Here is a 20,263-nt window from a genome sequence, read left to right as displayed (position 1 = left end):
CCCAGTAATCAATCCATTTGCTTTGAACTGGACCATACTCTGCATTGACAATATAGCAAGGCCCAAATTTAAGTTCTTTATCGCTAGGAAAGAATTCAACTAATTTTTTATTTTTTTCCCATTAAACGTAAGTAGAAGGGTTCGAACCTCCGAAATCTCTAAATATATTCCCTCATTTTATTTCCTCGATTTTAGTAAGATGTTGAATATCAGTCACCCATACCGTGTTTTTATTTTTATTTTTATTTTCCTTTTTTTTTTATAGTAAGCCAGATCCACAATACATGCTAAAGGACATTTTTTTTAAAAACAAATACGAGGTATTGAATTTAGAACCTTTTACGTGCAATTCTATCTTCATTGACATCCAACCCAATCCTCCTCGTGCTAGAAGCTTTTCTTGATGCCTCCTTTGCCGTCATTTCTTTCCTTTGTTCTCAATTTACTTTCCTCCAAACTCACCACCAAAAGTCAAACCCCTCAATGGCAAGAGATCCTAAATGTAGCTTTCTACTTTCTATCGTCTACTAAGCTAAAATTCATCGATGTTTTCTTTCTTGACTGAAGATTTTGCTGTGTTGTTTTAGTTGCAAAAAAACTAATTATGTTTCTTAGCAATAAAGAAAACATAAATTTATTAATTTTTAAACAAATTAAAAGCATCGATCTGACACTTTTATTTTAATTGTCAATGGAAGAAGGGATTTTATTGGAATGGCATAAAGTGGCACGCTTTACTTAACTCTAACCCATATTCCAGTTGATTATATAATAGAGACAATTTTTATAACATCAATGTAGGCCATGTTCGTTTTAAAAGCAAATGGGTCTATTGTCGAGCCTTTTTTTTTTTTTTTTTTTTGGTCAAAACCTTTCGTAAGACTTTTGTGACTTTACAAATCTAAATCCCGAATAAACCTAAAAAATCGGCAAGGTTCCTCAGAAGATTTATAAATCCATCCAAATCCCTTCCCAACCCTGATGTGGGATAACCACCTAAAGGGGGCAGCTGCTACTAAGACCTAAAGAGACCCCACTAACCCCTGTCCAGACGATTGCCTTTTTCGTCAAATCATTTCGTAAGACTTTTGTGACTTTACAAATCTAAATCTCGAGTAAACATCAAAAGCCGGCAACTCTTGAGATTCCTCATGAGACTTATAAACCCACCCAAATCTCATCGAACCTTTTGTTTGCATTGCTAGTTTTGTTTTTTAAAAATATTCCTTGAGCATATTTTCATACCATTTTTTATGTAATATACATCACAAAAAAAAAAGTGTTGCGATTTTAATTTTTAATAAAAAAAACTCTCAAAAATTCCAACGAATGCGATTAAAATGGACTCTCCGGATCGCACTTTTCTTTGCCATTTTTGTCAAATTTTTTTCCTCCTGGGGGACCTTATTATCCAAAATTGACCCTATGACAGCCCAACAACTACGAAAAAACCCACAAGAGGGTAGCGTTGGATTAACGCAGTGGTGCACCGAAAGAATCTTCATGGGCCCGTCCCTCACCCGAGTGGCATAACATTCGGCAGTGCCAAATTTTTTTTAGAAAAGTGGCGGTTTGGACATGGAAAATTTTGTATGGTGCATTTACTAAAGTTTGAAGTTACGAGTTTTAATTTACTTCCAAGCACCTCATCGGCGGCCTAACGAAATGTTTTTGTTTGACTTCGGCTGAGCCACTTAATCAAAGCCACATATTCATGATGCGAATAGTTGTTGTATTTGAACTTGTTTTGTACGTGGATGTTCAGTGGTAGTATTTTTTCTAAGTGGTGGCAATTTTCATGCCAAAGCGAATGGTAGATTTTAATACAATTTTTTTTGTAGAATTTGGTCAATAATTTGCAGATGGCATGGCAAAATCGCCTCTGATTTCCGCTAATGGCCCAAATAATATTTGTAATAGAATGCATCTTTTTTTTTTTTTTTGAAGAATGGGTTAATTTGATTAACAAATGTGTAATTATTTCACTCCACAAATATGTATAAAATATCTTAAGTTGTAAGGATAGTTGACTCATTTCACCATTAATGATGTAAGTGTTCAGTTCAAAATTACTGATAAAGAAGGTAAGTGATATTTCTAAAACCTCAAAACGGAACAATAAGGTCTTGTTTGGATTGCTTGTTTCTATCGGAAAATATTGTCGTTTTCCGTGATCACATTTCCCTATCACTTTTTTTCCTCACATATATCAAATCGCTACAGTAATTTTTTCATGAAAAATGACGGAAAATGCAATCCAAACAAAACCTAAAATTATCAAAAACTACGGAGAGGTTTTGAAATCATCGTGGAAGAATTTTAGCCACTGCAGCTGTGAAGTGCATTGATTTCTCGTTTTTGTCCATAGTTTTTTTTTTTTTTTTTAACTGTCCCTTTTCTCTTCTCCTTTTTAATTTAAAAAACTACTTTTTTGGTTTTGTTGGGTTTTCATCCAGCAGTTAGTCGACTTGAGCTAGCCAGCCGCAGCAGCCGCTCCGTATTGGTTGTAGCTGGCTATTGACCCCGCACAACCCAGCCCCCAAAAAAAAAAAAAAAAAACCACGTAAGCCGGGTGTAAATTTTAAATACTAAAACATACGCGGCGTCACGCCACTGCACATTGACATAAAGTGCAACCCAAGTTAAGTCTTTGGGCTTTGGTAAAAAAAAAAAAAAAAAAGTTAATGTATAATGCATTTACCAGCCGCAATCACATACAAACCGACTGATTTCAAAACTTGAGCTCCTTGCCTTGGCGGATCAGCACTCTCTCTCTCTCCAAATTCTCTCTTCGTCCAGTTAGTCGCGATCTCTGCTTCTACCAATTACTCCTACTACGAAAGTCCAAAGAATGGTAAGTCCTGAGTGTTAAATTAACACTAGTACTTCGGTTTCCATTCTACGCTCTTTAATTCGCGCTACAAGGTATATAATGTCACTGTAACTTGGTCTTAGTCTGATCCGATGATCGCAGGTTAGTTTTGGTTCACACATTAATCTGGGTCGCGTAAAATCGTTGTTAGAACCAGCGTTGTTTTTACAATTTTCTCCTGTACTAAGATCTTACGTACCTTGCACAACTGTGATTTGGAGGTGATAGCAGGGATTCTATCTTCGCAATTACTTTATGCACCGATTCATTGTTGCGTCGATTTAGGTGAAGATAGAAAGAATGGATCTAAAGTGGCTTCAGACATATGTTTATTAATCCCCCGACTTTATCTATCTTACTCCGCCGGTCCCTTCTTGCTGTCATTTTGTTTTTGACTGATAATAACATATAGCGTAATGCTTTTGTTAGATCATCACAGCCTTGTGCAAGTTTTGATCTTTTGATACTGAGCAAATGCATTATTTCATGCCTTAGGCTTAAGATTAAGGCGTCATTGACTGCAGCTCCTGGCTCTGGGCTGTGCATTATAATCTTTCTATGGACCCCTTTTGATCCTAGATTACTAATGATTCTGGAAGGAGCAGAGGCAAACTGGAAATGTTCTACACTTTGCCAAAGAAGTTTGTTAGTATATGTTATAGTGAGTCGCAACAAGATCTTTGATTGCTTTTCCTATGTAAATTCTGCAAACTGACTGTAGTGTCGCTCTATAGAAGAACATATTGACTTAACCACATACATGTCCTGTAAACAATGCAGCTTGTGACGGACTCATTTCTTGATTGTCCCAAAATCTGGCTGAGTTTTTCCATTTAGCTGTTCCCCGCAGCACTAAGTGCAAGATTTACTATGGGGGGAATCAAAATTGCGCTCTAAGTTGTATGCGGTGTTATGATTCTTCATTGTTTACTGTAAAATGTTCATGTCGTGTAACAATGCTTATGCAAATTGGCCACTTTTACTTTGTCGTTTTCTGTTGATTGAAGCTGATATTCATTGGGAAGTAAATTGGGTGCTTGACTTTTTATTTGTTTTTGCTTGTTTTCTCACCTGCATATTGGAGATGTTCTCAAGTGCTGCTGTTGACGTTTCAACTAGATCACTTCTTCCAACAAAAACTTGAATGGTTCATATACAGCATATACTATTTTTTTTGACAGGCCAACGCAGCATCTGGGATGGCTGTGCATGACGATTGCAAGTTAAGGTTCTTGGAGCTGAAAGCAAAAAGAACTTACCGTTTCATTGTTTACAAGATTGAGGAGAAACAGAAGCAGGTGGTCGTTGAGAAGGTTGGTGAGCCGACCAAAAGTTACGAGGACTTCACTGCAAGTCTTCCTGTGGATGAATGTCGCTATGCTGTCTATGATTTTGATTTTGTGACTGCAGAGAATTGCCAGAAAAGCAGGATTTTCTTCATTGCATGGTAGATTTAGCATCTCTTGCATACAAAACAAACTAATTATCACTTTTTGGGTGAATGTAATTTATTCATGATTTGTTTATATCTTATCCCTGTCTAAGGTCTCCTGACACATCAAGGGTGAGAAGCAAGATGATTTATGCAAGCTCAAAAGACAGGTTCAAGAGAGAGCTGGATGGAATCCAGGTCGAATTGCAAGCTACAGACCCAACTGAAATGGGACTTGATGTTATAAAAAGTCGTGCCAGCTAAATATGAATTGCGGATATCTTACAGGGGAGAGCTCAGTGCTCAGTGTACTTGTCTTTTCTTGGATGAAATGTTTATAGCCTGTGGTATGAAATTGGCTGGAGACGATACTTGCTACCCAGTGAAGTGAACTCATACATTTATGATACTTGCTACCCAGTGAAGTGAACTCATATTTGTCTTCTATTTATGTTGAATGACATTTATGATATTAGTACATGATGTGATTTACTGTTACTTTTAGGATGTAATCATTGAGTGCTATTACTTGTAGTCTGATGTCTACAAGATACCGTGTAACTGTTTGTGAAGATCGCGATAAGAGTTAAACACGCACAGGAACATGTTAGCTTTTTCTGGTTTTGGGATTTTCGATTTGTAGTTAATTGGATATGTGATTTTGACTCCCTGGGCTTTTTTGGAATTCCTCTCTGGACTGGTTTGCTTGCTAGTGCTACTTGAAGTACAACTTTGTGAGATGGAGACCGTAAAATTTTCAAACTGATGGATGTATCTCATATTAGTCTTCCTTTACTCGTAATATTTGCCTTGATAACGTTATGTTCATGTCAATTTTTTATTATATTATCTTTAATGCATCACATTTGCTAGTGCCAGGCAGACATTTTGCAGTTTGTTGGTGTTTCCCGGATTTGTATATTTCAGTGTGCTGGAGCTTGTTCTTCTGCTATGACATATATAGCATGCTAGTGAGGTTATTAGGGAACAGTAGTATTACCAGCCGGATGATGCGGCATTCAGTTTGCTCTCCATATCAGATTATCCTTGTGCCTCCATTGGCTGATTTTCTTAGTCGTTTGGTAGAGTGTGGCCTTGTTCAGGAAGTAGTTCTGAAAACTGGGGGCTCTGTGGAGAAAGAATTACGGGCTACATTGGAAAATGAGCACCAGGGCAACGCCATGCTCGTGAACTAGGGTGTTTCTCATGTACTAGGGAGGTAAAAGCTGCAATATTAGCTTTTTCGTACCACCTCTTGTAGAACTTGCCAAAGTGGTTTTCCTCTTAAGCACATTGTTGATTTTTCCTAGCCAGCTCTCCCAACAGAATTGATGGTAGGTTCACGAGGTGCCATATCAAAAGGGTGACTCCATTTCAACTTGAACTCGAATTAGAGTCCGGCTCAATTGAGCATAATCAAGCTTAATTAAAGCTCAATTAGCAATTACTTATGACTTTTTTCTTATATACACCAATTATCTCAAGTTTTGGAAGGAATTGATCCGTTGACACATATAGTTCATGGAAGATGTATAAAATTTGATTAGGCTTTTCAAGCCTACGAGTGTAGAAGTTTAATACTTAGACTTGACTCATGGATAGTATCGAGCAGTTCGAGCTTAATCAACATTGAGTTCGAGTCAAGTAGTTGTCCAATCGAATTCAAGTCGAGTAATTAATCGAATTACTTGCCAACTTGAGTTGAATAGTTTGGTTAACTTTTAGCCTTAGGGTGAGAGCACCTACGAAGGGTGTTAAGAAATAAGAAGCCAAAAAAGCAAATGAAGAAAGAAGCTTAACTGGATTTGCTTAGGCAAAGCTGCGTTCCTTAAAAAAAGGTGCAAGTTAACTTTCTACTGGGACAGGAAAATATTGGTCGAAAAGCGCTTACAACTACCCAGCCCCATAGCTCTTGGTTGCTGGCCCCAAGAGAAGAGATTCATTAGGAAAAAACGGACGTGAGAAATGAGCGTCATCCGGAGGCTTGAGAGCCGAAAAATGAAAATAAATCTGCTACTTGATTGGGAAAAAAATATCAGACGCTTATTTTTGCCGTTTAGGAACCTCGCTGACTGCTGTCATTGCCTGCTGCTAAATTATTGAAAAACGGAGTATGTGGAAAGACCATCCTTAACAGTCAACAGCCATTTTATGCTGATGGCCACCGCAAAGGCATTCAGTTAGTTTTTATGAGATGAGAGATCAAAGATGGCTTGGATTGCATTTTTCTAAATTTTTTATAGAAAAATTATTGTAACGATTATTGAAAAACGGAGTATGTGGAAAGACCATCCTTAACAATCAACAACCCTTTTATGCTGATGGCCACCACAAAGGCATTCAGTTAGTTTTTATGAGATGAGAGAGCAAAGATGGCTTGGATTGCATTTTTCTGAATTTTTTGTAGAAAAATTACTGTAACGATTTGATATATATGAAGTAAAAAATTGATTGAAAAATGTGTTCGCGAAAAACGTAACAATTAAAATTGCTATTCAAACAAGATTAAGATTTCCAACCTTATCTCCAATCAATTATCACAATATATGAATTCTCCAAATCCAACATTGACATTTGTAGTTTGGTGAGAGATGGTTTAGTCTCATTCGATTCTCAATGATATAATTGGATTAAATAGGTATAAATTGTTTACATTTAACAAACATGAGACCATCCTTAACTCATGGTCCGCTTCAGACAATTAGTGGTCGGAATGTTACCTTTTTCCTAAATTGCCCAAGTTCACGACTTCAGCCAGTAGTGCATTAGGCGTATTGTTTGGGTTTGGGCCAATTCCTGATTCTTTGCATAAGAAAAGTGTTGCTTTCAACGCAGACATATACTTTTGGAGTAACTTCTCGAAATCCGCCCACTTCTATCTCGGGGAAGGAATAATAAAGAAAGGCAGTTATCTCCTTACCACGTTGTTTGGCTGCATCCAACAAGTCTGTGTACTACATGTTCGTTGAATCGCCTCAATGGCGTTCAGCTCGTGCCTAAAGGGCCTAAACTGCCATACCTGGACTCACTCCCTGAATCTGAACCAACCATTCCCCTTCCATCCATCTCCAGAGCCCACTAAATCCATTTCTTTCATATTTCCAGGACTCACTTCTCTCTCAGCCTCCAAGTCATCTTCTTTATCCTCTATATCTCAGCAGCAACTGTCGCCGGATTTCAGCTCAAAGCAACTCCCTGACACCCTTCGTCGTGAAGATGATGAAACATCAGCGCTTCGGCTCTTTGAGTGGGCTTTGGAGCAGCCTAATTTCGCACTCGCTTTGCCAGTATACGAGGAAATTCTTCGTAAGCTTGCGACTGTAGGGTCTTTCGGTAGAATGAGGCAAATTTTGGATCGCATGAAGAGCTCAAAAATTGAAATAACAGAAGGTCCTTTCCTTATTTTTATTGAAAGCTACGGGAAATTTGAGTTGTATGATGAGGCTATTGGCGTTCTTGACATGATGGAAAATGAATTTGGTGTGAAACCTGGCACGTTTAGCTACAATATCTTGCTGAATGTTCTCGTTGATGGCGCTAAGTTGAAACTAGTTGAAAATATCCACTCTAGGATGTTGACCAGAGGTGCAAATCCTGATGTTTCAACCTTCAATGTATTGATAAAGGCCCTCTGCAAAGCTCATCAAATTAGGCCGGCTATTCTGATGATGGAGGAGATGCCTAACCATGGTTTAGTACCGGATGAGAAGACTTATACGACAATAATGCAGGGTTTTATTGAGGAAGGCAATCTGGAGGGCGCATTGAGAGTAAAAGGGCAAATGGAGGCTGTTGGGTGCGCATCTAGCAATATAACAGTAAACGTTTTGACACATGGCTTTTGTAAAGAGGGAAAGATTGAGCAAGCTTTGGAGTTCATTCAAGAGATGGCGAGTGAGTGGTTTCATCCTGACCAATTTACATACAATACCTTAATCAATGGTTTGTGTAAAGCAGGGCAAGTGAAGCATTCTATAGAGGTGTTGGACTTGATGCTTCAAGAAGGATTTGATCCGGATGTATTTACATACAATAGTTTGATTTCAGGGCTTTGTAAAATCGGTGAAGTTGAAGAGGCAAAGGAAGTTCTCAATCAGATGCTTTCAAGGGACTGCTCCCCTAACGCAGTAACATACAATACTATCATTAGCACCTTGTGTAAGGAGAACAGAGTGCAAGAAGCTACTAATCTTGCTCGTGCTCTTACAGAAAAGGGAATTTTTCCTGATGTTGGCACATTCAACTCACTGATACAAGGTCTCTGCTTGACTGGCAACTACCATGGTGCAAAAGAACTGTTTGAGGAGATGAAGGGCAAAGGGTGTCGACCAGATGAGTTCACATATAACATGTTGATTGACTGCGTTTGTAGCGGAGGGAAAATGAATGAAGCTTTCAACATGCTAAAGGAGATGGAATTAAGTGGTTGTGCGAGAAGTGCTATAACTTACAACACACTGATAGATGGTTTCTGCAAAAATAAGAAACTCGAAGAAGCAGAAGAGATTTTCGACGAAATGGAGCTTCAAGGTGTTTCAAGAAATTTGGTGACTTACAACACCCTTATTAATGGTCTTTGTAAGAGCAACAGGGTGGAGGAGGCTTATCAGCTCATGGACCATATGATAATGGAAGGTTTAAAACCAGACAAATTTACATACAATTCCCTTCTTTCACATTTCTGTAGAGGGGGAGATATCAAGAAAGCAACAGAAATTGTTCAAAGCATGACTACAAATGGGTGTGAACCAGATATTGTCACCTATGGGACCTTAATTCAGGGCCTGTGTAAAGCAAATAGAGTTGAGGTTGCAAGCAAGCTCCTCAGAAGTATCCAGATGAAAGGGATGGTACCAGGCCCGCAGGCATATAACCCTGTAATTCAAGCACTGTTCAGAAGGAAGAGAACAGGAGAAGCCATGAGACTTTTTAGAGAAATGGAGGAAAATGGACATCCTCCTGATGCTATCTCATACAAGATCGTCTTCCGAGGGCTCTGCATGGGAGGAGGACCAATTGGAGAAGCTGTTGATTTTGCCATGGAGATGACTGAAAAGGGTTATATTCCAGAAGTTTCTTCATTCTACATGCTGGCTGAAGGCCTTTGTTCTTTAGCCATGGAGGATATCCTAATCAAGCTGGTTGAGAAGATTATGAGGATAACAAACTTCTCAGAAAGTGAGAAGGCCATGATAACGGGTTTCCTCAAAATTCGCAAGTTCCAAGACGCTCTGGCCAGTCTTGGCAATATGCTGAATAAGCAAAAACCTAAGAAGAGTTACTGGTCAAGATGAAAGTGCCCGATTGATCTATGAGGATAGCAAACTTCTAGGAGGATATCCTAATCAAGCTGGTTGAGAAGATTACGAGGATAGCAAACTTCTTAGAAAGTGAGAAGGACATGATAACGGGTTCCAAGACGCTCTGGCCTGTCTTGGCAATATGCTCTGAATAAGCAAAAACCCAGGAAGAGTTACCGGCCAAGATGAAAGTGATAATTCAGTTCCTTCAAACCCTTCCTGTTGTTGCCCATTTAACTCCATCAAGAATTCAAGTGTAGTAATACTAGTTCAAACTATATCATTTCAAGGTGGCTCAGTGACGCACCTGGCTCTTCAATGATGAGTACAGTGATGACATTTTGCTCTTGTTCTGACGTGAGAAAATTCATATGTGCATTAACAATTTTCAGTACAACTTTCTCTTCTTGGCCATTTTACTATGATCTCAGATCGAAGGTCTTTCTTTCAAATGAAAATCTAAGTAATAGCAGTATTTATTCGGGCATTCTCACGCATGCCTGTGCAAGTTTTCTCATAACTACAAACACGGCTGCGCAGGTTTTTTAATTTTGTGCAAGTGAAAACAGGCCTGTGCAGTTCAGAACACAAGTCACGTGCTGTAATTCAATCTATAGTATCTTAATCTGGCAATGGCTAAAAGTAAATAGCGTATCTCGTGTCCTAGGCTTGTAGCTGCTGCAATTAGGAAACCATCGTGACCCAAAAATAAATAAATAAAACCAAGAAGGACATGACAGCATAAATAAAATATGCTTCCTGCTGTTGTTATATTTTTTTACCACGACACAGAAAACCTCTTTCTGCTTGGTGCATACTGCTCAGAGAAAAACCTCCATTTGGTAGGATGTTTATTAGTATATTATCCTATAAACCCACAATTCTGAATTTTGTGTCATCATATCATTAATAAATGTTTCTCCCAATTGCAAGCACTTTTAATCTTTTCTGTTCACAACTCCAGCAATTATACTCATTGAATAAATGACACGCAATATTTAGTGTACTCAATAGTATAGTATGTATCTTTATTAACGCATTGAAGTCATGCATGTGATCTATGGAAAGTAAAAGCGTGTCACGTCAAGGAATATTAGGAATAAAATTTTGAAAAAATAAACTTACAAATTTTCAGCATTGTTTTTTTTTTTTTCCAAAAAGGTATCTACCACATATGAAGAGAGAGTTTAGACTTTTGGATTTGGTGTAAACTCTTTTTGTCACTTTTTAGATTTTTAATTTTACTCTCATAATTACTCACTTATACATACATACATATATATATATATATATATATATATATTATGAATGTTGCACATTTATTTGTAGACACATTTTCATGCTTATTACTCAAGAGTAAATCTTATATATACTGACAGTACATATACTTTCACCGTTGGATCCATGACACATGTACAAAAATTGAATTTCAAATTCAAAATTTGCATAGTTGTTATTCATCCAACGCTGACAGTGTATACATTGTCAGTGTAGAAAATATTAATCCATTACTCAATATAAACAAGGTATAAATGTCAATATATGCTATTTTATCAAGGAAAGAGTAACATTCATTGAAATTAAAATCAAATTGTTAATGTAATCCGAGGCAAAAATATAATTAGGGACATTATTGTTATATCTCAAAAGGGTAAAAGAAAAAAAAAAAGAAAGTCAATTTCCTAGTGAGCAATGGAAAAGGAAAATCAGAGTAAGAATACGAGAAAGGGTATTTTGGTCAAAAAAAGCTTTCTAAATTGAAACAGATGAACCGGAATGCTCGACGGTCCAAACTTTACCAGTAGAGTAGTAGTAAGGGTCTAGGGAGTGGAAACAAAGGCTAATTACATTATCTATCGTCAGGTCGCTCTCTTGGTTCTTCTCAGGTTTTAGGGCAAGCAGAAAAGAGGCGCCCCCGCTGCAACCAGAAATCGAGGCCGATTAAGTGGAACACCGGGAACTCCAACGCCGCTACCAACGATTCCTTCCTTCCCTTACAACTTCCGTGGGCCGCAAGTGTCGACACCCAGCAGCCCGCGGCACGAATAGATCGACCACACAGACTTCTCCATTAAAGCCCTCTATCACAGGTATCCTCCACCATAATTCGGAAGAAAATCGGGGGACGGCAGCTAGAGATAGTTGTCCGGTAACCGCTGCGAGGGGTAAAATTTAATTGACTACAGGAAGAGGAGGAGAAGGAAACTGATAGATGTCAGATAGATATATGTACCTTAATAATTGGATTTTCTATGCGTACCATTGGGTATAATTAGAGTCACGTATATAGGGTTTAGAGTTGTTAGTGTTTCGGTTCTTTTACCATTTTGTCTTATCCTTCTTTTGTTGGTTATTTTTCCATTAACAACTTCTAGAAGTATTCCTATTTATATATGGTAAGAATTTTGTGGAGATAAGGTTACATCTGATCTTAACTCTGCTCTATCTTGTTTTTCAGCATCTTTGCTTTTGGTGATTTTTCTGTTGCATTCTGCCGTAGACCCTATGATTTTTTTTTTTTTAAATATTGAGTTTTGACTTTGGATCCAAGTTTTTGGGGATTTGCGTATGAAGTTTGTCTGATGGATTCATAAATTTGTTGGAATACCATTACCTATATCATAGTGCAACCAAATTATCATTGGGGCTCAATTGTCTTTATACCGTAAGTGTATGTTTTGAACAATGCTCTCCTGATGGTGTTTCTAAATTCTAAGCTACCCTTTTTATTGCTGCCACTGGGAATATTCTTGTGTAAAAAGACATTGGATATGAGCATACTAGATTCATGGCAAAATGAATAGCAAATGGTAAAACCAGAAAACTTTAATATTACAGTTTTTTATGTTGGTAAACCATTAGCGTCTTTAATGTGATAGCTTGACCTTAAGGGCATTAATCTTGTTTCTTACATAACTCCGTAAGGCGTGTGGTTTCTTCCCCCTTCACCCAGCTTTTTGTCCAGCTGACTTTCTTTCCTTTGTCACAAAATTCTGGCACAATCCATACTTCTTTGCAACAATATAAACTTTTTTGTTCTGCTTTGTCTGTTCTATCAGTTGTATGACAAGCAATTTTGGATCTTTTTGTTCCATCCTTGGTGAATATAGGTTGATCTGTGAAAATTCAGCTTTGCTTGCTTTGTTTTTCTTTAGCTAATTTTGGTGTATATATGTTGTGCAGTTATTATACCTCATTGACTAGATTTTCAGAAATGTCGACCTTTGCCAAACCTGAGAATGCTTTGAAGCGCGCTGAAGGTTAGTGCTAATACTTTCATGTTTTACATTCTCAAACCATTGGAATCCACCCATAATGATATCAAACTACACTTCTTCCACCTATAAGCCTACAGCCTTGGTGATATATATCTTCCTCATGTCTTTTTTTTCCTATTTGGCTGGCTCTTTTTGTTCATGTGGCTGAAAAATTTTAATTAGTTGTCTCCTTGTAATTATTGTAAGAGGTTTGCAAGATCTGTGTGCGCTTGCGTGCCTGTCTGTCTGTCGCTCTAGGTTCATAATTGATTTGACCTTATAATTTTATGCTCTGTGAGGTGGCAGATGAAGTGCTTGTTATAATACCCATTACATTATATTCATTGGAGGGTTAATTGTTGAATGATACTTTTCTTCTGAAGGTTTTGGTGCTCTGTCACATAATCTTTGGCTTACATATCCTAAAATTATGCTTTTCATCTTGATACGTGCATGATTTTTGTTGTCTTCTGATGCAGAGTTGATAACTGTTGGCCAAAAGCAAGAAGCACTGCAAGCTCTGCATGACCTTATTACCTCCAGGAGGTATAGAGCATGGCAAAAGACTCTCGAGAGAATCATGTTCAAGTATGTAGAGCTATGTGTTGACATGAGGAGAGGGAGGTTTGCCAAGGATGGTTTAATTCAGTACCGTATTGTATGTCAACAAGTCAACATTAATTCACTGGAGGAGGTGATAAAGCATTTTATGCATTTGGCCACTGAAAGAGCTGAACTTGCACGCAGTCAGGCGCAAGCTTTAGAAGAAGCTTTGGATGTTGAGGACCTCGAAGCTGATAAAAGACCTGAAGATCTTATGTTGAGTTATGTTAGTGGCGAGAAAGGAAAGGATAGATCTGATCGAGAACTTGTTACACCATGGTTTAAATTTTTGTGGGAGACATACAGAACTGTTTTGGAAATTCTACGAAACAACTCAAAATTGGAGGGACTCTATGCGGTACTGCTCTCTTGTTTTTGCTTAGGAAATTCTGTTATGCACAAGATTTCATGAACTTGTTATTCTACCATCTCATAATGACTTTAAGGTCCTAAAAACATCATATTTCAAAACTTTGTTGGCTTTACTAAAAATGTTCTTTTAGATATTATGTAAAACGAGATTTGTCATATCAATGTACACTTAAAGGCTTTTACGCTTGATTGTTATTTATATGGTTAATGCTGTGTACCTCTTGTTACTGTCGTTATCTGATTGTGAGTTTTTAAGTCAGGCATAATTATTGCTTCATTTTTGTTCCATCTAATACAGATTGATATATTTATTAAATGATATCAAGTATGATTTGGGACTTGAGATTCTCATTCTTATGCTTATTGTTAGAAGGAAATATGATTTGTTTTCTTGTCATTCATAGGATTTATTTTCTGTTTTTTTTTTCTTTTTTTTTTCTATGTAATTTTTTTTCACTTTAAATCATTATTGAGTATATTAGTGTATAACCTCCATGCAAGAAATAACTTCTGATTGGCTTCATAATTGTGTGTAGATGACAGCTCACCGTGCCTTCCAGTTTTGTAAGCAATACAAAAGAACAACTGAGTTCAGACGATTGTGTGAAATCATCAGGAATCATCTAGCAAATCTGAACAAGTACAGAGACCAAAGGGACCGGCCGGATCTCTCTGCTCCAGAAAGCTTACAGCTGTATCTGGACACCAGATTTGAGCAATTGAGAGTTGCTACTGAACTAGAACTTTGGCAGGTCTGACTTATCTTCTTCTTAGGACAATAAGTAGATGCATATATAATTAACCATATAATTAACCTGTATCAGCATAGTGATTATTGCCTTCCTTAATATTTCCTGTAGGAAGCTTTTCGGTCGATTGAGGATATACATGGATTGATGTGCTTGGTCAAGAAAACTCCAAAAGCATCTCTGATGGTGGTTTATTATGCCAAACTAACAGAAATATTTTGGATATCATCCAGTCACCTCTATCATGCTTATGCATGGCTTAAGCTTTTCTCCCTTCAGAAGAGCTTTAATAAGAACCTGAGCCAGAAGGATTTGCAATTGATAGCATCATCTGTTGTATTAGCTGCACTTTCAGTTCCTCCTTATGATCACTCACAGGGTGTGTCTCATTTGGAGCTTGAGAATGAGAAAGAAAGGAATTTGAAGGTTGCTAATCTTATTGGATTTGATGTTGAACCCAGATCTGAAGGCAAAGAAGTGGTAACAAAATGATGATTGCATTTCTTCCATTTAACTGTTGCCATTCACTTATCCCTTAACTGATGGTTTTTCTTTTTCCCCCCCAGCTATCTCGGGCTGGCCTTCTTGCAGAACTGGTAATTTGATTTCTGAGTTGGTTTTGTTGACTTCCATGTGTGTGTTATGCTAGAATGAACAACCAAGGTCATGTTGTAGTGTATTGATAATGCTTGCACTTGTTATCTTTATTATTTAAGAATCTAGATTGTCCTGCACAGGTATCAAAAGGAGTAATGTCATGTGTCACACAAGAAGTAAAAGATCTTTACCATCTACTAGAGCATGAGTTTATCCCATTGGATTTGGCTACAAAAGTACAGCCATTGTTAACCAAAATCTCGAAGCTTGGGGGTAAGCTTTCTTCAGCTTCTTCTGTTCCAGAAGTCCAACTGTCTCAATATGTTCCTGCTCTTGAAAAGCTTGCCACTTTGAGGTTGCTGCAACAGGTTGGATTTAATCATTCTTGTCTATTTATTTTATTTGATTTCTTTGATGTGTATTTTACCGTTGATTGTTCCGTGTTGGTTTCTTTCTCTCTCTGTTTTCAGGTATCTCAGGTGTATCAGACGATGAAGATTGAAACTTTATCTAAGATGATCTCTTTCTTTGATTTTGCTGTTGTTGAGAAGATATCTGTTGATGCTGTCAAACACAATTTTATTCCTATGAAAGTTGATCACATGAAGGGTGCTGTTTTCTTTGGTGAACAAGTGAGTTTCTTGGTTGCTTCAGATAATTGATCCTGCAATTACATGAACAGTGCAATTTATAGGACAATTCCACTGTGTAAAATGGGTTTACTCCATTAGTCAATTTTCGTAACTTGCAGAATGATAAAGATTAACATGATAAATGTAAGTAGATACCATTAGCACTAGCCTAATTTCTATTCTTTTGTGGTCAAGTATTTTATACATTCTAAAGCTTCATCAATATGTGCAATTTGTTTGCCTGAACTTTACAGTTGTGGTCGAAGTATTTGGGGAAATGCTTATTATGCACAATATATCTGTAATATGCTTCCCTTAAATATGTGAAAACCTGAATGGAGTGCTTTGACATTTATCTGCCTTTGAGAATTGAATGGGAAAGGCAAAGTTTGTTGCTTCCATTCAATTAACTTTGAATAAACTTGATTTATTATGACCCGTATGCTTCTGCCAGCTAACAAGGATGCAACAATTAGAATCTTGCCTTGTATGGGTTCAAAAAATGCTTGTACAGGAAAATCTTGGTCTAGTATGACTTGTTACTTGGCCTTTTGTTTTTTCTTAAACTTGCCACATATTTTTTATTATGTTGGAGGTTATAGTGGAGTAACAGTAATGTTTCCTTTCAGACTTTAGAATCTGATGGCCTTCGGGATCACTTAGCCCTCTTTGCTGAATCACTGAGCAAAGCAAGGGTCATGATTTATCCTCCTGCGAAGAAGGCACGGAAACTAGGGGAAACGCTCTCAGGTTTATCAGAGATTGTGGAAAAGGAACACAAAAGACTTCTTGCACGTAAGTCGATAATTGAGAAACGCAAAGAAGAACAAGAACGTCAACTCTTGGAGATGGTAAGTTCCTAACCCTCTGTGTATAAGATGACATTTTTTTCCTGACCATTGTGGACTGTGAAACATTTTCTTGTCAAACATAAATTTAGGAGAGGGAGGAGGAATCAAAGAGGTTGAAATTGCAAAAGATTACTGAAGAGGCAGAACAGAAAAGGCTTGCTACTGAGTATGAGCAAAGGAAGAATCAGAGGATCCTCAAGGAAATAGAGGAGAGGGAGCTAGAAGAGGCCCAAGCTTTGCTGCAAGAAGCTGAAAAACGCAGCAAGAAGAAGGGGAAGAAACCAGTTCTCGAGGGAGTAAGTATCAAAAATTATAATCTTAATTTCCCTTACAGTAGGCACTTTTTACTGACCTTTCTATGGATCCAGGAAAAGATTACCAAGCAAACCTTGATGGAAATGGCCCTGACTGAACAACTGAGGGAGAGACAAGAGATGGAGAAAAAGTTACAGAGGCTTGCTAAAACAATGGACTATTTGGAGAGAGCCAAAAGGGAAGAGGCAGCACCCCTGGTTGAAGCTACGTTTCAACAAAGATTAGTAGAAGAGGCTGCTGTTCATGAGCGTGAGGAACAGGTGTGGACTAATTATTTCTGCGTTTCCTTAATTTTGCTCTGGAATGCCAATCTAAACCGGGAGAAACAAGCTATTTCCACTGTTTCCCTTTATATACTTGTATCAACCTGGATATTCATAGAATTTGTTATTTCTCTTACTTGGAATTTACCTATTTGGTTATTTGAATGACTGCTCTGTTCAATGGCTTCGTACAGCAAGAGATTGAGCTCAGCAGACAACGGCATGCAGGAGATCTTGAGGAAAAAAGGAGGCTTGGACGCATGTTGGAAAACAAGGTGATTGTTTATTGTGTTGGAAAAAGTTTTGAAATTAGATGAAAAATCATTAATAGCTGAGTTGCAAAACTGCGTAGAGGTGTGTGCGCTAAAGGTCAGTTTCAGGTAAGGTTGGGCCAACCTGAATAAATCTGGATGGGACAAGTTGGGTGTGTTTGCAAGTATTGAACCATGTCTTTTGTTGAGTGAGACTCTCTTTGGTGTGCCCTGAGTGTAGTTTAGCTTTTCCCCTGTACATGCCTATTGTTGAAAAAAAAAGTATTGAACCATGTCTTTTGTTGGGTTAATTAGCTCTGTGACTTGCCAGTGCCTAGTGTGGCTTTTTCAAAGAACTCAAGCTTTCCATTAATACTTAAATGCTGTGTTTTAATTTTGTTCAGTTGTGTCATTGGTAGTGGTAATAGTTTGAATTGACATTTTCCTGCCTAAGCATCTTAAGTTGTTTTGTCCTGGAGTATTTGGTGCGTGAAACTGAGTACACAATGTCAATTGATGCTTGCAGAAACTATTTCACGACAGAGTTGTTAGTCGCAGGGAAGATGAATTCAACAGGTTAAGGAAGGAGAGTCAAGATCGAATCAACCAAATCATCCAGACACGGAAACAGGAGAGGGAGATTCAGAGAAAGATGATATATTATCTGAGAGCTGAGGAGGAGAGATTAAGAAGACTGCGTGAAGAGGAGGAAGCGCGGCAGCGTGAAGGTAACTTGTTCTGACATTTTTTTTTTGATTTACTTAAGTTTACTTATTGGGGCCTGGAAGAGAGAAAGGGGGGGGGGAGGAGGTGTTGTGATGGAGGAGGAAACTTCTGGTCCAATCTTGGAATAATTACTTGTCTGGCTCTAGTTTCTGTGCCCTCTTTTGCAGTGAACTAGAAGACAGTAACAAATGGAGACACACTTCTGCAATGTAAACATATTGTCTAATACAATTTTTCCTGCTTCTTAGTTTCCTGAAGTTTTAAAATGGAGGCAACTTTATGTGTCCTAGCCCCAATCTTTTTTGTGGTCATTGTAGGATGCAAATTCAAGTCAAATTCTTGCTTTGCTGTTGCAGAGGCAATTCCAATTAGAGCAGACATGTTGAAACTAATTGCCTACTGCTTTCTATGGCTCTAGTTTTGTTTTTCGCATGCAACTGCAAATATGTTCTTGCTTCTCTTTCACCTGAGTTCCATCATCAAGTGTTATCTATATTTTGCTTGTTTTATCAATTGTGAACAGTTTGATCCAAATAGCAACCCTGGATTGTCAAAATTAGTGTCTTAAATGTTTCAAGATCGTTGCACTATTGCTGATGTTTGTCTATTGTTAATTGGCAAAATTTTCAGAAGCGGAGAGACGAAGGAAAGAGGAAGCTGAACGAAAGGCTAAGTTGGATGAGATTGCTGAAATTCAGAGGCAACGAGAACGTGAGCTGGAGGAAAAAGCAAAGAAGATGAGAGAAGAGGCTTTGGGAAAACCATCTTCTGTGGCTCCTAGGCCTGCTGATCCACCTGCTGTTGCGCGCCCAACAGACCCAGTGCCAACTGTCCCAGCTGTTGCTGCACAAAATACTGGAAAATATGTGCCCAGATTCAAAAGGCAGCAATCTGAGGCTGCTGGGCAAGCCCCACCTCCTGAAACTGGTGGAAGCAGGCTGGATGATCGAGCATCACTGCCTGGTGATCGGTGGCGTGATGATCGTAGGCCATCCTATGGTGGGGGCGCTTCAAGGCCTACTTGGTCATTGAATAGGAATCGTGAACGTTAATTCTGCAGCATATTGGCTTCAAGGATTTTTTGCCCGTGATTTGCCTATTTGAGCTTTATTTAAGAGACATTTGCCAAGTCATTTTTGGATTTTATTGTATGGTTAAGTTCTGGGAGCGGGTGTGTTTCGAGTAAATTTACATCTTGAGCAGCAGAAGCCATTTTGGGGATTTTCAAGAGACGACATAATTTATTTTTCCCCTCATGCCCAAGAACCCTAGGACGTTGCCGCTTCCATTTCATTTGTGCACTGTTTCTTACTGTTATTACAGCTATATGGTTTTGTATCAAAATGTTTGCGTTTTTCCTTGCCTGCTTGAAGCTGTAAACGTGAAATTTTATCAGCTTTGTGAATATTGTGACTTATTATGGTTGTTGCTTTGGTTCTTGGGTTTAGGAATTTTGCCTATTCATGTGGTTTTTTTTTTTTTTTTGCGGATTTAGTAGGTATAATTAAATCAAATGAAAATAGCTGGTAAACTGGGAATGCTAGAGCATGGAGTGTTTTAGGGATCATGCCAGTTCCTCCGCATCTGTGGGAGATCATGACTGCAGCTATTATTTATTAGGTGTATTTTAGGGATCATGACTGCAGCCAATTTTACTTGTATTATGTTAGGATCAATTTCTAAAACGAAGTCGTTTAGCTCAATAATGATTGATCAATTGTAAAACGATGCAGTTTTGTTTAGCAGAGTTGGTTGGAAACGGTTAACGCAAAGTGGCTATAGAGGGAAAAATCCGATTGGCTGTAATCCGTCTGATGAATGACAGAATTGATTCTCTTGTCTCTCTCTTTCTGATCTGCTGAATCTTCCCTGAATTTACTCTACTAATTCTAGTTCCTGACATATCGTTGGAAAAGCTTGCAAAAGCAACAACATATCATGGGACACCGTCTGACTTCACCGAGTTTATTCGCATCAGCAGGTTATGTTGGGTGGACCATGAAGGCAACCTTGATTGATTAAAAGATGTACTAAGAAAGCAGT

At 38.1% G+C, this 20,263-nt stretch overlaps 3 protein-coding genes across 3 annotated transcripts; all 3 read left to right on the top strand.

Moving 5' to 3' along the window:
* Nucleotides 1–2,696: 2,696 nt before the first annotated feature.
* On the top strand, nucleotides 2,697–4,919 carry LOC113697452 (actin-depolymerizing factor 1). The gene is made up of 3 exons (XM_027217069.2): nucleotides 2,697–2,854; nucleotides 4,054–4,319; nucleotides 4,418–4,919. Exons 1-3 carry the CDS (start codon nucleotides 2,852–2,854, stop codon nucleotides 4,566–4,568), a joined length of 420 nt encoding a protein of 139 aa, XP_027072870.1. The 5' UTR covers nucleotides 2,697–2,851; the 3' UTR covers nucleotides 4,569–4,919.
* A 2,064-nt stretch (nucleotides 4,920–6,983) lies between these two features.
* On the top strand, nucleotides 6,984–10,001 carry LOC113695049 (uncharacterized). Its single transcript, XM_027214008.2, has one exon. It carries the CDS (start codon nucleotides 7,283–7,285, stop codon nucleotides 9,596–9,598), a length of 2,316 nt encoding a protein of 771 aa, XP_027069809.1. The 5' UTR covers nucleotides 6,984–7,282; the 3' UTR covers nucleotides 9,599–10,001.
* A 1,438-nt stretch (nucleotides 10,002–11,439) lies between these two features.
* LOC113694825 (eukaryotic translation initiation factor 3 subunit A) lies at nucleotides 11,440–19,637 on the top strand. Its single transcript, XM_027213714.2, has 14 exons — nucleotides 11,440–11,694; nucleotides 12,788–12,864; nucleotides 13,341–13,822; nucleotides 14,373–14,588; nucleotides 14,697–15,065; nucleotides 15,152–15,181; nucleotides 15,323–15,550; nucleotides 15,653–15,814; nucleotides 16,444–16,665; nucleotides 16,755–16,961; nucleotides 17,034–17,240; nucleotides 17,438–17,518; nucleotides 18,021–18,222; nucleotides 18,851–19,637. Exons 2-14 carry the CDS (start codon nucleotides 12,819–12,821, stop codon nucleotides 19,270–19,272), a joined length of 2,874 nt encoding a protein of 957 aa, XP_027069515.1. The 5' UTR covers nucleotides 11,440–11,694; nucleotides 12,788–12,818; the 3' UTR covers nucleotides 19,273–19,637.
* Nucleotides 19,638–20,263: the final 626 nt, after the last annotated feature.

The sequence above is a fragment of the Coffea arabica genome, chromosome 6c (assembly GCF_036785885.1).
Source record: "Coffea arabica cultivar ET-39 chromosome 6c, Coffea Arabica ET-39 HiFi, whole genome shotgun sequence".
Taxonomy (NCBI): Eukaryota; Viridiplantae; Streptophyta; class Magnoliopsida; order Gentianales; family Rubiaceae; genus Coffea; species Coffea arabica.
The sequence above is the reverse complement of the archived record's forward strand: the minus strand, read 5'-3'. Positions and strand labels throughout refer to the sequence as shown.

Bases quoted from the DNA above. Each gene is read 5' to 3' on its own strand.
- LOC113697452 (XM_027217069.2), top strand. The intron at 4,320-4,417 runs GTAGATTTAGCA...TCCCTGTCTAAG, and splicing joins AGGATTTTCTTCATTGCATG to GTCTCCTGACACATCAAGGG.
- LOC113695049 (XM_027214008.2), top strand. From the start codon at position 7,283: ATGGCGTTCAGCTCGTGCCTAAAGGGCCTAAACTGCCATACCTGGACT.
- LOC113694825 (XM_027213714.2), top strand. From the start codon at position 12,819: ATGTCGACCTTTGCCAAACCTGAGAATGCTTTGAAGCGCGCTGAAG. The intron at 16,962-17,033 runs GTAAGTATCAAA...CTATGGATCCAG, and splicing joins AGAAACCAGTTCTCGAGGGA to GAAAAGATTACCAAGCAAAC. The intron at 18,223-18,850 runs GTAACTTGTTCT...CAAAATTTTCAG, and splicing joins GGAAGCGCGGCAGCGTGAAG to AAGCGGAGAGACGAAGGAAA.